A 13,823-nucleotide genomic window follows, 5' to 3' on the forward strand; every position below is an offset into this window, starting at 1 on the left:
TGTCCCGGAAGTCTTTCCCTGATTACAAACTTTATTCATATCCACTAACAAGTTTTTTTGTTGCAGGTTTGAGTAACGTGGCTGTAGTGTAGCAACAAATAAACTTGGTTAGTTTTCCAACATTTTGGCACCACTTTCACATCTCTACATTGCATATAGTGGATATGAATAAAGTTTGTAATCAGGGAAAGACTTCTGGGACACCCGGTATTTGATAGTGTACTTGTACTGATCCAAAAAATTACATTTTGTAGAGTACCTGAATGTTTCTTCACCCTATTTATTAAAGTACAACTCATTGGTGTTGTCAGGGATGGGCAGAAGCTTGGCAGAAAACGATACCATTAAATTTGTAATATTTGTAATTGTTTCATTAAATCATTGTGTCCCATGTGCTACATTTGTGTGTGTGTGTGGGGACAGCATTGTTCACTTCACTAAAAAAAAAATACAAGTAAAATAAAACAGCCCATGATAGGTCAGAGCCTGCCTGCCAAGTAACTTTTCATTGGGTAACAATTAGCAAGCCAATAAAGAACTTCTTGAAGCAGACGACCCTATCCCCCAATCATCACCTGGCAACACCCCCTGACACAGCAAATAACGCAAGGCAGGAAAAACACACCAGTGTCGCCAAATGGAAAAAAATGCAACTACCTCCACCTGGGAACTAACAAAGAAGTGACGCTCTACCATCTCCACTCCAGACGCCGTATCCTTATAGGCCTTTTCTACTTTTATGGCGGGCAGCCTTCATGCTGGCAAGGGAAGTGGAGAGCGTGGATTACAACTCATACCAACCAAACAACAACGGTGGCACCGTGAGTTACGATGTCGAGGGGAGGAGGTACTGCCTCCACCTCGTTCTACAGGCTGCTGAGTTTCTTATCGCATTGGATTGTTCGCTTCCCCACTCCCCACTTCGCTTGCCAGCATGTAGGGTGCCTGCCGTAACAGTAGAAAAGACCTTTAGTGAATGAAGGCAGTGAGCCTTCGAAATTAATCTGAAAAAAGAAAAAAAAACAAAAAACAAAAAAAAACCACTAACCATATGTACAACACAGAAACACGAAATTTCACATTGGTAATATATCATATATAGTTATGCACTTATTCTGAGAAAAAAAACATTATATTCTTACAATGGAAAACACAAAAATAGCCAAGGATCGATTGGAATTGTTGCTGCTCCTAGGGCCATGTGAAAATTCCATCCTCCCTGATTATCTTGTAGGGATGTTGAGTGGACGTGTATTCGTTCATTAGTTAATATAATAACAAACATAGTTAACATAACATCCCATAACCACAGCTTGTAATTAATAAATGAAATGTAAGTCATTACTTAATGTCTGCTTTGCAAGTCATATTTGAATTATTATATTTTGGACCCATTGTTAGATCCTACCTCAGGGTTGTCCGAAAAAATCACAAAGGATAAAAGCAGAATGAAAAGTGGTCGAAACGATAAAAAGACTTGGGATTAACCTTTTGAGTCCCAAGGCCATTTTCACATGTAACCCCCTTGGTCCCGAGCCGATGTTGAGCAAAATGCAGAGTTTCAATTAAATGAGTGTAGATCGGAGACTAATTGCCCTAGAGAGATGAGTGATATACCGTTGTACGCGGAATGAACCAGAGATTCAGACTATATGAAATTTATGCATATTTGGCGTACATATGAAGGGGGAAAGGGGGGAAATCCCCTGAAAATACTTTTTTAAAAAAGGGTTTCTCCCCCACCCCCGCCCCCCCGAAAAAAAGGATATGAAAAGTTCAAAATACACATAGACATTATCGCTGGCATGTAAGAAACAGAAAAATATTTGCATCATTGTCGTATGACCAATGTAACTTGAGTTGTACCCCCAAAAGGAATGGTCGGCACGCCACTGATTGAAGCTTCAAAATGCAGTGGTACCTTGAAATGACTATAGCTCAGAAACAAAATGCCCTAGAGATATGAAAGATATACCGTTGTACGTAGAATAAATCACAGATTCAGACGATATATAATTTATGCATATTCGGCGTACATATGGAGGGGGGAAAGGGGGAAAATCCCTCAAAAATACTTTTCTTAAAAAAAAATGGTTTACCCCCATCCCCTGAAAAAAATGTCAAAATGTACAAAATGCAAAATTTATGCAAATTTGGGGTATATATGGAGGGGAAGGGAGAAAACCCCCAAAAATTATTTTAAAAAATTGTCACCACCCAAAAAATGTCATTGCACTTGGGCACAAAACGACACCTACACACAACATTCACGGACGAAAAGCTATAACGCAGTGAAAAATGAACGTCGATTCTTGCAACTGCTTGACAGTCTATTTTTAGACAATGCAGAGTAACCTATGTTCAACCTTGTGGAACACTTGTGCTCACAAATAAAGGTTTCCTTCAGTGCGCTTCGAAATTCCATTCTCACAAGGCAGATTCAACAACCAGTCTTCCCCCTCCCCCTGCTTGCGCCCTCACGGAAAACTTTCATTTTGACATCGGATACTGATAAACAAGCTTCCTTCGAATGCATTAACAGGAGGGAGTGAAAAAGCATTGCTTTAGAACAACAAAGCCGGTCTTACTTTGTCGGCAAAAATTTGACCTTGAAAAGAGACTCAAAAGAGAAGTGCCTTTTCCCGTCCATTTTCATGGACAAAAAAATGCAAAAAAAACATTTCTGTTAAATACATGTGTTAGGAACAATATATAAAAAAATCGAAATTCTAGCCAAAAATAGAAAATTTATAACATAAAAACTACGACCTTGACACAGGGTATCTCGATCGAGATACTTGGGACCGTGAGGCTTACATTTGGGTATCTCGATCGAGATACTTGGGACCCAAAAGGTTAAAAAAAACAAAAAAAACATCGAAATCATCAGCTATCAGGCATAAAGGATGCATGTCACTATTGTGCAGCACTGGCCCCACTTTAAAGTTAAAGCAAAACGTTATTTGGAAAGACTTGTTAACTACACATAAGTAGTGACTTATGTTTGGTTGGTAGAATGTAGCTAATTCATACCATTCCGTTCACTACTGTGGAATGGTAGAACAACTTATAGGTTGAAAGGAAATCGGGTGAAGAGCGTGGGGAAAACCCTCAGCTAAGATGGTTGAAATGAGAAACTGCATTTTCTTCAATTGCAGAGTGCCTCCTGAAACATATCTTTAGGATTTCCAAATACAAACAAAGATATTCTATTTGATTCTAATAAGACTGAAGTCAATTCAGCCAATGTGGTGCAGAGACTTTTCCCGATTCTCAGACATAGCAATTCCAATGCTCGAAAATAACATTTAACAGCTTCTTAAAAAATTTGATATAGATAATTATTCTACTGCAATTACATGTATAAATTAGCTAGAGTTTTGCTTCAAGAAATACATCGGAATATTACAAGACTGCCATTCAATCACACAGTTCTGGTAAAAATTAATGAAAATCTCTCTAATTTTGCTCTTGTTTTCATTCATTAACTTTTGCTTATCGTTTCAGCTAAACTGTGCTACGGTAGTTCGTGGCCAGGAGGAAATCTGCATCACTCCGTCAAAGTCTGAGAAGATCCATCTCCACAAGTACCTGAGGACTCGCTCCATCTCTGGCAGCAGCTTGTCCCTGTCACCGCCTGATTCTCCCGACAGCGGGTTCCTTAATCACGATTCTCAGGTACTGGCTCCATGCACTTTTGAAATTTAATAACTCTTCTTTACGTGTTCTTGAAACACTTACTGCTCCTGTTTTCCTTGGAGGCATGAAAGTGGCTTAATATTTTGTGCTAAATTATCCTCTTGGTGCCAGAAAATCAGAAAGGTAGAATTAGAAGAACCGTCAAATCAAAACAAAATTCATTCTCACATGTTGGCTTGAATCCCAGCTTGAATAAACTGTTCCTATCCTGTTTTGTGAAAATGTAATAAAAATAGTCTTTAAGAAATTGTATGATATGCGGTAACCACCTTCTTGAATAAGAGAAATTAGTGGATTATGTGGAACATTTTTTTCTTCTCTTTTGGTGGTTTGTTGCCGTAAATGTTGGAAGTGTATCCACGTTGCTGTTCTTTTTCTGGTCAGATTTTTGAAGGCCCACCACCTTCATTAACACAACTTCTGACATCTACGACATCAGTGCAGTCTATGTGTCTTTAAAATTTGTGAGATCTTGTGTGAATATTGAAACAATGGCCAGATGCAAGAAACAAAAATCATTTATAGATGTATCTAATTAATAAAATTATCAGTAATTTTAGTGATAAACAAATATACAGGGTGAGGCACCTAAAATTACCACTGAAAATATTTTATGAACAACAAAAAATAATAAAAACTACTTTAGCATATATAAAGGTATGAGAGGGGATGAAATTAGTGGACACAATATGTTCAACTATGTAAGGAAGTACGATTTTCAACACAAACTTAAAGTTTTTTTTTTAATTGAAACCTCGTATTATTTTAGTGCAATTGAAAGTAGGGAAAAATTTAATAAGAAACTGAGTTAGTTACAATGTAATATGTTGAGTAGTTCTCAAGTAATTGTAACATGAAGTTGACGCTTGAAAGAAACATCTCAGAAGTAGGGCTGTCCAATATTTCAATATACTGATGAGTCGATATTTTTAAAATATCAAAGCATCAATATCGTAAAACTATTGATGTTGATATTTGACATGTCGATATTTGATATACAGTATATCGATATCAACATATCAATGCAGGTATTATCATTATCGATGTATCAACATCAATATTTGTATGATTCGATGCTTTGCTATTTTAAAAATATCGACTCTACATTAGTATGTCGAAATATTGCACAGCCCTACTTCTGAGATGTTTCTTTCAAGCGTCAACTTCACGTTAAATTACTTGAGAACTACTTGATGTATTACAATGTAACGAACGCTGGTTCTTAATGAATTTTTTCCTACCTTCAATTGCACTAAAAATAATACTTCCTTACGTAGCTGAACGTATTGTATCCACTAATTTCATGAGCCCCTCTCATACCTTTGTACAGTATATGCGAAAGTAGTTTTTCAATATTCTTTGTTGTTCACAAAATATTTTCAGTGGTAATTTTAGGTGACTCACCCTGTATTTGCTATCAGAGTAGTTCTATATTTTTGATAATCAGTTGTCCTGGCTGTTCTAAGGTCCAAATGTATTTTAAGAATCCGTGTATATTTTCAGCACAGTGACGGAATGAATGGGAACCAATCTCCGAGAATAGCTCTGTTCCATTTGGACGAGAACATTGACCTGGGAATGGACGATGATAGTGATTTTGAGTCAGGGTCCAATTCTGGATCCGAGTACGCCACCCGACGCAGGCTGGAGTCCGAGAACAGCAGCTCTGTGAGCAGCGAGGCGGACAGGCTGGCCTTCCAGCAGGCCGTTGCAAGGAGATCGAGACCATCGTGCGTTCAGCCGGAGAACATTAGGGAGAGCTTCAAGGCATACATCGGGGATTCTATTCTCGGAAGGGTCAGTTGTGTCAACAAATAATAATATTCCAAGCAAATTGTAGGCATTTTGAAAATTATAGATTTCAATGTTGATCAAATAGCTTAATTTTTAGTGGACGGGAGCTCCTCGCACATGTTGGCTTTTCTGGAGGGGGACTTTTCACATGCACACCTTTCAAACCAGACGGCGATGTACATAAAAAAATCATAGAAAGAGATCCAACTAACGTAGAAACGAAATTAGTTATTTTTTTTTCTTTCAGAATGACAGAACTCTTAACGGTGGTGAAATTTATACATTTTACCTCCCAGTAATGAAAGTTATAAAAAGAAGAAAATAAAAAATTTGCACAAAAAGTTGTATTCGGCATGCCTCTATAGCGACTACAATAGACCAAAGTGAATGAAAAAAAATTACTATGTAGCAGTGCTATATTCTTACAACCATGCCAAGTCATGTTGAAAAATAGACAAATACTTCTTGGGGTGAAATATAATAATAATAATGTATAATAAAAGCAGTGTTGCCATCTTGTAGAAAAAAATCTGAAAAATTGACTATCATTGGCCCAAAACTGCAAGATATACTTTTACTTATCCACATAAGCATGTTGACAAGTTGCACTAATATGTAATTGAATTATGCTTCTATGCATAAAAAACGGCCATAAGAAAGTTGTGTAACTTGGATGTAAATTTGAGACTATTTAGGGCCAGTTTTTTAATGTCCAGATAATCTTTTCTGTTAACTATCTGCCAGTTGGAGATAATCGCCAGTTAACAAGCACAATTTTTTCAATGTGAAAGTAACTGCCAGTTAACTAATCCAAGGTTCGTTCTTCAAAACAGTGTGTTGGCAATTCCGAAGCACGGAAATTACAGGAAATCGATCTATGCCCCATCTGTTGGTATAGTTTCAAACTGCATCGATTGGCACACAGCCTGGTGTTTAGATGTAGAACTACAAGTGCTTATATGCTAGAAAGCAAGTTTCTGCATTGAAACAATTGAAATAATGGCTATGTATTCATTCTGTATGATTATGAAATAAATTTAAGGAAAGCAGTCACTACAAATTTGGCTTTCTTTCAATAATGGCTAATCTCGTACATCTCAAATGCTGTTACGGAACTCAAGCATACATACTTTCTTGCAGAAGAAGCGTGAGGAAGTCGAAACATTTTATTTCCTGTCTGTTGATGTAAACACTATTAATATGTACAAATTTTACATGTCTTTTGACTGCAATGTTTCTCTGTTCCTTGAGAAAGAAAAACAACCTTTTAGTGAGAACGCTTTGTAGGCAAACTTCTAAAAAATTTTGAAAATATATTAAGACTAAAAATAATTTTAAAATTTACTAAGATTTTTCTGAGGTACGAACATTCAACAATAAAGCCTGAAGTGAAGGAAACACGCACAATAAATAATTTGACAAAGAAAGAACCAGGACCTAGGCTCAAACTTGTATCATTAAACATAACGAGCTCCGCTATAAGATTGGTGCACGTGGTAGAGCAGGTATTAGTGTCTCAAATTCTTCAACACCAACTCGTCAAGCGAACTCTAGCATGCATGCTGCTTAATTTTCCTGTTTGCTTGGACATCAGTTGAGCTCTGCCAAATAAAATAAAGAAGAAAACTTACTAATTTATAGGGGCATGCATATTTAGTTTTTGACGAAAAAGCAAAATTTGAAAGAACACATTGTAGTGTTAATTTTTTATGTTTTTGAAAGGTGTGAGATGCATTTTGTGACCATATTTTGTCACGAAATAATGCGAAATGAACTGCAAGAAGCGAAATTAACTCTTAAACACGAAATTCAGGGTTTATTCACCGACGCAACACCTTCTGAGGTCTGAATTATCCTGAGAGTTATGCAATTCCCGGAAAATTGATTAATTCTGCTGTTAATATTTGAGAAGCAAAAATGGACGCCTTTACACAGAAATAAACTTAATACTCTGATAACTACATAAATGTGCTATTAGAAGTGAAATGTTAATTCTGTGGAATAAATGTAGTTTTTAAATAAAATGTAGGATTATATTCACAATTTTAAAACCAATGTGTCTTTTTGTATACCACTTTTCATCCATTTTTTCACCGCTATAACACCTATATTTTATATTATTTACCGCTTTTGAACCCGAAATTGACTCAGTTTTTGTACCGAAATTTTGCTTTTTTATTTACCAAAAATATGTGCCTCTACTAATTTAACTTTTTAGTGAATCGCATCTTGTTTAATCTTATGGTGAAAAGTTGTCAAGTGTGAAACCAATATCTCCATGAGGCAGCCATGTTGCTTTGCAACCTCCAATTAGGCTGGTAACTGCAAGAAGGAGTGGCAGTAAAGATAATCGCCACCACACTTCCAGTTACGAGCTAACTGTACATTGAAAAACTGGCAGAAACATCAGATCAGTATATCTATACTATTATTGATCAGTATCATGAATTGCATGTTCAGTATGTAAATCTCTTTTCAGATACATCTTGATCTTGCTCGGTATCACGAACTCCACCGTTTCACCTCCCCGGACAGTCCATGGTACGATCGCGAAGCGGCTTTCTTCCACCTGGAAAAGTCCTCAGATTGTGGCATCGTCGAGGCAAAGCTTGCCCTCGCTCGCATGCTGCTTGGTCTTCCACATGATATTCTTCCTGACCTTGAGGTACGCAAAATATTTGTCATGTCTTGATATTTATTTACAGGATGTTAATCATGTGTTAGGAAGGGATTTAACTCTTCCATGGTTCATGGCATATTTTTAAGACTTAATTTTTTTTTTGTTTTGTACATGCACTGTTTTCTCAATGCACTTTATTGATATACTGTTATAATTAGAAGCATGTATATTTTAATTTTGACGGAAACGCAAAGTGTGAAATAACTTTGCTCTAATCTTCATTTTTCAGGTTTTTGAAAAATAGGAGCATTTTTCTACCTTGTTTTGTCATGAAATGATGCAAAATAAACTGCAAAATGTGAAATAAACTCTCTCAGGAAGAATTCACACTAAAGTGACAGGCGGATACACGTCCTTGAGGATTTCACTGATTGAATGCATGCTGCTGATTGGTTGTTCCCAAGCACCTATCGCTTCAGTCTGAAATCTCCCTTAAAACATAACATAACATAACACTTTCTGAAGTCTGAATTATCCTGAGAGTTATGTGATTCACAGAAAATTGATTAATTCTGCTGTAAATATTTGAGAAGCAAAAATGGACCCCATCATACAGGAAAAAACTTATCACTCTGACAACTACATAAATGTGCTATTAGAAGGGAAAAGTTTGTTTTGTGTAATAAGTATAGTTTGTAAATCAAATTTAGAGTTATATTCACCATTTTAACACCGAAATGCCATTTTATATACTGCTTTTGGTGCGGAAATGTGCACAGTTTTTGTACTCAAATCTTGCTCTCCTATTCACTGTAAACCTGTGGCTCTAATTATAATTCTTTTCTGTATTTTTCTTATTTGTGTTGCTGTTCTGCCAGTTTTGGCTAAGTACAGTGGCAAGAAGAATAATTAGATTGAAACAATGAAGACACATACACAAAGGAATACGCAGCCTGGGATACAAACATGAAACTTTTAGTGGCAAGATCATAAGTTAATCACCTAATGCACTCAACCCCCCTAAGTCAATCTACTGCTTTAACCCCTAAACTCAAAGGTGTGACATATTGTCAAATTTGGGTTTTCAACTTTTGGAACATACAGTGACTCAGGTAATTTTCGGAGATGCATGTTTTGAGTGCTCCATGATTCTTGAGGCATCATATTAGTAAAGTTTAATTTGATTCCAGATATATTTGATTGGGGGAGGAGACTGAAATTTCTGGCTGAAAGAAAACATGGCTTTTTCATTAGAATTTTTTTCTCCAAAAGTATTAGCAGCAAGTGCGCTATTCTTGCCATGAGAATGGAATGCAGGTAATGTTTTGAACCTCTCATGTTCCAGCATTGCCTGGACGAAGTTTAAATTAAGAACAAAAAAAAATAAATTAAAGTTTTGTCTTCTATTTTTTTTAAATGAAAAGTTGTCTAATCTGTACTGAAAATGACAAATTAATATTTGTAACTCTAGCATTCATTAGTTACCGAGATAGACATGTTTATGTAAAACCATGATAATTTTAAATTTCTCACTGAAAACACACTTGGCATTGGGGCCATATCTGGGAAAATCAACCTTCGCCATTTCCTGCCTCTTGTATACAAATTAGTAATTAGATAATTCTGTTCCCACTATCCCAATTATTGGATTAACTCACCAATATTTGAAGTGCAATAAGAAGAGTTCTTATACTCTGTGCTATGCTCAGACTGTAATTGGAACTGGACCTACAGCTTAAAAGCAGGTTCAGAACCACTATACATGTAATTCACTGGGAAATCCAGAACTCTTGATTACAAGGAAACAATGTTACCTATTACGCTGTCAAAGGGTACAGTTGAAGTGCAAAGGGAAGAAAATACTGAAATAGCTCACGGTTCATATACCTGGTGTCCAGAATTAAAGTTACCCAACTCAGAGCCCTCTGTAGCCTGTTTGAGGCATCGTAGATCTCTGAAATTTGGTGAATCCACTATGCAGACTATGAGGAAGAGGATGGCGATAAAATAGTTCAATTTTTTGCCACCAGGTTGAAATGTGGTGCTGTACTTCCATGATGGCTTGTAATAATGACATAAATTGGTCCAATTGGTTATGGGTTTGCCTTTACCTTGCAATAAACGAGAGATTATTTTCTCGCAACTTCCAGCCACTAACAAATGTCTTTCTAATTAATAATTCAGCTAACGTGATTATTTGTACAACCCATCATGGAAGTACAGCGCCACTTTTCAACCTGGTGGCGGAAAATTGAACTTTTTTTTTTGTATCGCCATCCTCTTCGCCATGGTCTGCATAGGGGATTCATCAAACTTCAGAGTTCTACGATGCCTCAAACAGGCTACAGAGGGCTCTGACTTGGGTAACTTTAATTCTGGCCACCTGGTATGATGTATTACATCTCACTGCAAAGATATCTGGTTCAACCAGAGATGGAGTCTTTGATATTCTATGTGATTGCTCTACCACTAACCAGCCCATTATCTATCTAACCTCCCCACAACTCCACAACATAGATCTGTACCTCTTTTTTTTTTAATGTCTTTCCAGGCTTAGTATCTCAGACAACAACCATTTTCACGTAATTTTACAATATGCTGTAAAGAAAATACTGTCAAGTGGAAAATGTTTTAAAAGTTGTTTCTTCATCATCAGTATATCTATATATGCAAATTTCACTAAAGTTTCAAATTACACTTTTTTTAATGTTTTTAATCCAGCGTGTCTTGTGCAAAACAGGTGATCTCTTCATTGCTAGAGGTGTTAATTTTTTTCAGATGCCTCAAACGACCAAAAACATTGATCAGGGGTTGGATATTTTAATGGAGTTGGCACACTGCGAAGATCGACCAGCAATGGTTTATTTGGCAAAGGCATATGATACAGGAGTCAGCCTTGGAACCAGGTGAGAAGTCTTTTTGCACATTCTCCATTATTTATCTTCCTGAACTTCCAATTATTTTTCCTCCCACCCCAATAGGTAAAATATTCTCTGCACTTGTTGGTCTTCATGCTCCTGTTCTACATTTAGGGGACACTATAATTGAAGATTGAAAAGTTATGAAATTTTTTCTTCATACTAGATGAGTAATATTTTGATGCTATATAGGCAGCAGAACCGAATATTTACTAATGATGTTTTGTTTAATTATTGAAAATTTCATGTACCATGCTAATGACATTTTGTTTATGCCAATGACAAACCAGACAATTCTTATTTTTCTCCTTAGGATGTTGGGTTGAATTACCCCAAGCTTTAGGCTTATGATTTGAAATCATTCCTCAAGTATCATTGTAATATTATTAGTATTTTATTATTAGTGTGCTGGATTACACGTAGTCCATGATGAATTGATACACTGGCTGCGCTTTCAGAAGAAAAGTATTTGTCATCGAAGAAGATTCCTTCAAAGCACATGGCCACTCACTACTATTACTCTAAAGAAGAATCATGTCCCTGCCTTCCAAAACTCAAATTAAAATTTGGCCATGCTGATGATATGGGAAGGGGGGGGGACAAAGTTTATTAGCATCCCAATTCTATTGTATTGTTGGTTGCTTTTATTTTTCATGGTATATGAATTATCATACTTATTTTATACAAAAAACACTTTTACTTCATGAATAAAAAGTTACATTTGGGAAAGAATTGCACTTAAACTTTAATACACCATATCCATGCTAATGACTATGGTTCGGAAGTTGAGGAAAAATCATTTTTTTTCCTAGTGTCCGAAGCCCCATAATAATATATGTTCATTTTGGGTCATTGTAGGCCAGAAAAAGGTTGGTTTTATTTGTCCTTTTTTGCCTTTGTCGGCTTATTGGTCCTTTTTTAGCCTTTTTTTTTTTTTTAGGTCTGAACGTTTTTTTTTTGCAACTTCACCTTCTTTCGACTACGTTTTTACTACCCATTCTCAATTCGAATCAGCAGTTCATCACCTTTTAAACATCCTTTCTGTAGTAAAGAAATAAATAAATCTATTTGAACCATCCCTGAAACTAGAGAAACATTTTTGGTCGACTGAAGCAGGTACGGTACAAGGTCCTTTAACCGTAACTTGTCTGGAAGGTCGCGCTGTAAGTGGCAACTTTCTCTTGTTTTGAAGCTTTCAGTTTTTTTCGCACTGTGTTTTCCATACCTCAGAATTTTGTATTTTTTTTATTCATTAAATATGTAATTAAAACTGAAGGTATTAATTAATTTGGATCACATTTATACGTCCTTTTTTCCATTTTTAGGTCCTTTTTTGACATTTTTAGTTTTTTTTATAGGTCTCTTTTTGGCAAATTATAGGTCTTCAGCTTCCGAGCCCTACTAATGACAAATTGCATGGATATATATTTCTTCTTATTTTTTAACATTTTTTCATTATAATATTGGAACATAAAGGATTGTATACATAGAATATGGGAAAATTTTTAGAATAATTCCACATCCTAGTGACTCTTGTTACAGAACTGGGACTTTAAATTGTCCCCTAATCGTACAATAACCCACAGCAGTACAGGCCCATTTATTTTGTTCTTGCAAGACTTACATGAGAGATCAGGCTTAGCGGAATGGTCCTTGGTTCGATCACTGGTGAGAGCAATTACAATGATGTCATCTAATTAAAAAAATTGACAATTCCTTCAGTAATATGAGAGCAATGCATCTTTGCAGGGAGAGGTCATGGACGGAAGCAGCCAAGTGGTACGAGAAGGCTTCAGTGAACACGGAAGAGGGGACGGACGATCCTTCGTACTTGCTACAGGCTCGCTTGGCCGAAATGTACATCGGCGGAGGTTTTGGCCTGGAGAAGGATCCGTGCAAGGCAGGTCGGTAACACCATATGCATATTTACTTTTTTTTAACTCTTGAGATGTGAGATCTTAAAACCTCTTGAACAGAAATTAAATACACTGGAACTCCAGTTTTAATTTCCTGGATTTTATATTTCCACATTTTCAGTGGCACCAACTTTTTGAAAAACATTGGGTGAGCTGAACTCTGACGTGAGACTTGTTTCAATAATATGATGTCATATGGAAGCGGCCTCGGCGCCCACCCAGCGTTGAATGACATGGGTACGTGGGGGAAACCCTGGGGGGTAAAGGCAGTCAGGGGCGTGATGCTGATCACATCACCCCCACTCATGACCGGATGAAGAAAGTGTGGGGCGTTACCCCCACACCCCCTATATGCCTTCATGGCGTGGTGCTAAGCACAGGGGAGCACTTTACCTTTACTTTAAAGTATCATATGCTTCCGAAATGGCAGGACCATTGGGAGAAGTGTGTGTGCAGGGTTTCAGAGTAATTCTATTTTTACCAGCCAATAGGCTGGTACTTTGGAAGTACATGAATGATGCATAGTGAGGTTAACTGCATATTTTGTGCAGTTGTAAGCCAGATAACACGTCCAGATCTGTCTTAGCAGTGCAGCAGTATTGTAGCCCATCCTGTACGAATAGCTTTCTTTTTTTTTAATAAACCAAAATATTGGGAGGGTGGAGATGCTCAATATTTTTTTCTTGTTATGATTAGAACAAAAATAAATGTTTTAGCATCTTCTCTAAATGAGAAACTGCTGAGGAATTTCTCCGTAATTGCTCAACCAATGGGTTCAAGAAACCTTCTAAGTAAGGTTCAAAAATGTGATAGAAACATTGAGATTTGAGACAGGAACCATACATTTTTTTAAAAAAAAATTCTGAATAAGTGAAT

The 13,823-nt window shown here is 36.6% G+C and overlaps 1 protein-coding gene across 2 annotated transcripts in view; it reads left to right on the forward strand.

Moving 5' to 3' along the window:
• The window catches only part of LOC145977926 (eukaryotic elongation factor 2 kinase-like), a 46,300-nt gene that overhangs the window by 23,657 nt on the left and 8,820 nt on the right, over positions 1 to 13,823 (forward strand). For both annotated transcript variants that reach the window (XM_083110248.1, XM_083110247.1), the window contains exons 10-14: positions 3,508 to 3,678; positions 5,203 to 5,496; positions 7,973 to 8,158; positions 10,892 to 11,019; positions 12,781 to 12,935. In XM_083110248.1, the coding sequence (XP_082966374.1) occupies positions 3,508 to 3,678; positions 5,203 to 5,496; positions 7,973 to 8,158; positions 10,892 to 11,019; positions 12,781 to 12,935 (934 nt within the window). The remainder of the gene's footprint in view (positions 1 to 3,507; positions 3,679 to 5,202; positions 5,497 to 7,972; positions 8,159 to 10,891; positions 11,020 to 12,780; positions 12,936 to 13,823) is intronic.

This window comes from Lepisma saccharinum, chromosome 24 (assembly GCF_977018435.1).
Source record: "Lepisma saccharinum chromosome 24, izLepSacc3.1, whole genome shotgun sequence".
NCBI lineage: Eukaryota > Metazoa > Arthropoda > Insecta > Zygentoma > Lepismatidae > Lepisma > Lepisma saccharinum.